Source organism: Sinocyclocheilus grahami, unplaced genomic scaffold, assembly GCF_001515645.1.
Source record: "Sinocyclocheilus grahami isolate Dianchi unplaced genomic scaffold, SAMN03320097.WGS_v1.1 scaffold7193.1, whole genome shotgun sequence".
NCBI lineage: Eukaryota > Metazoa > Chordata > Actinopteri > Cypriniformes > Cyprinidae > Sinocyclocheilus > Sinocyclocheilus grahami.
In genome coordinates, this window is record NW_015511325.1 from 9149 (window position 1) to 10358 (window position 1210).

Below are 1210 nucleotides of genomic sequence, written 5' to 3' on the forward strand. Positions count from 1 at the left end.
CACACTACTGCAAAAGCAAAAACATTGTTTAGCAGCTTTCATGTGTATAACATTCATTATTAAGACAGATAGGTCTGCTGTAGCAACATTCTTAATATACTTTGCATATGACTACTGATTGGAGTGATATGAACATAATTTTTCTGTGGTTATTCCACTCTTCCTTTCTGTTTCTCAGACAGTGCAGCAGCGTGGTGCTGCAGTCATTAAAGCCAGGAAGCTCTCCAGTGCCATGTCAGCCGCCAAGGCCATCTGTGACCACATGAGAGACATCTGGACAGGCACTACTGAGGTCAACTTTTTAGGGGTTCTTCACAATTCACAAAGACATTGGTTTTAGACTGTTCTGAGACCAATATTGCATTTCTGTATTAGTTCAAATATCCTTTGTTTTCTTGGTAGATCAGTGGTTCTTCATAAAAACCAATAGCTGGTATCGGTATCGGGCCCGATACTGAGCTTCTGTAATCGTACTCGTTAAAATGCCCGATACCAAACGCCGATACCACACAGCATGTGATAAGTGCCATATTCAGACAAAGAAGCACCAACAACAGACAGCAGAATGGAGTTAAGGATGTCTACTACGAAGTATATGTATGCAATGAATATAACGTTAAACATTCAGTATTAACGCCTGTATAGCTGATGTGCGCGAGCTGATAAACAAAGCAGGCTGAGTGGATTGAGCGCACGGCGGCGCAGATGCACGCGCACAAGCTTGTCGAGTGAATATACCTTTCTCACAGACATCACTGGAAAGTTTGTAGTTCGGTCGGATATGTCAAAAACAAGTAAAACAATGCACAAGTTACTTAACGGTAGGGAGACAGAGAGAGACAGAGAGAGCGCACGCACTTCTGTTGTGTGATCTTTGATGTTCACTCACTTAGCACGCACATCATTTGGATTAAAACTAAATCGTAATCGTAATAAGACCATGTATAGGGGCATTCACTATAAACATCATTTATTTTCAATCTTATGCATACACGACTTTCTGGCGAAAGTGAATCTAGCAGCCTGTGTGAAATGTGCTAGGCTGTAATACTGTCCTCTCATTCTGCATCAGTACAAATACGTGCACGCGTTGCGTGTGTTTTGCTTGCTTGAGTGTTTCTGCATTATATGAGTGGCTTTGGAATATAAACCACAGCATGTTTCGGATGAAAAAACGCGATTTCTATTTCTGAAAATATCACAGTTAGGA

The 1210-nt window shown here is 41.2% G+C and overlaps 1 protein-coding gene across 1 annotated transcript in view; it reads left to right on the forward strand.

The window, feature by feature from the left end:
* Window positions 1-292, forward strand: part of LOC107577772 (malate dehydrogenase, cytoplasmic-like) — a gene marked incomplete at both ends in the record, with an annotated part of 5940 nt that extends 5648 nt beyond the window's left edge. The window contains one exon of the mRNA XM_016263808.1: window positions 179-292. Coding sequence (XP_016119294.1) covers window positions 179-292 — 114 coding nt within the window. The remainder of the gene's footprint in view (window positions 1-178) is intronic.
* Between the last annotated feature and the right edge of the window lie 918 nt (window positions 293-1210).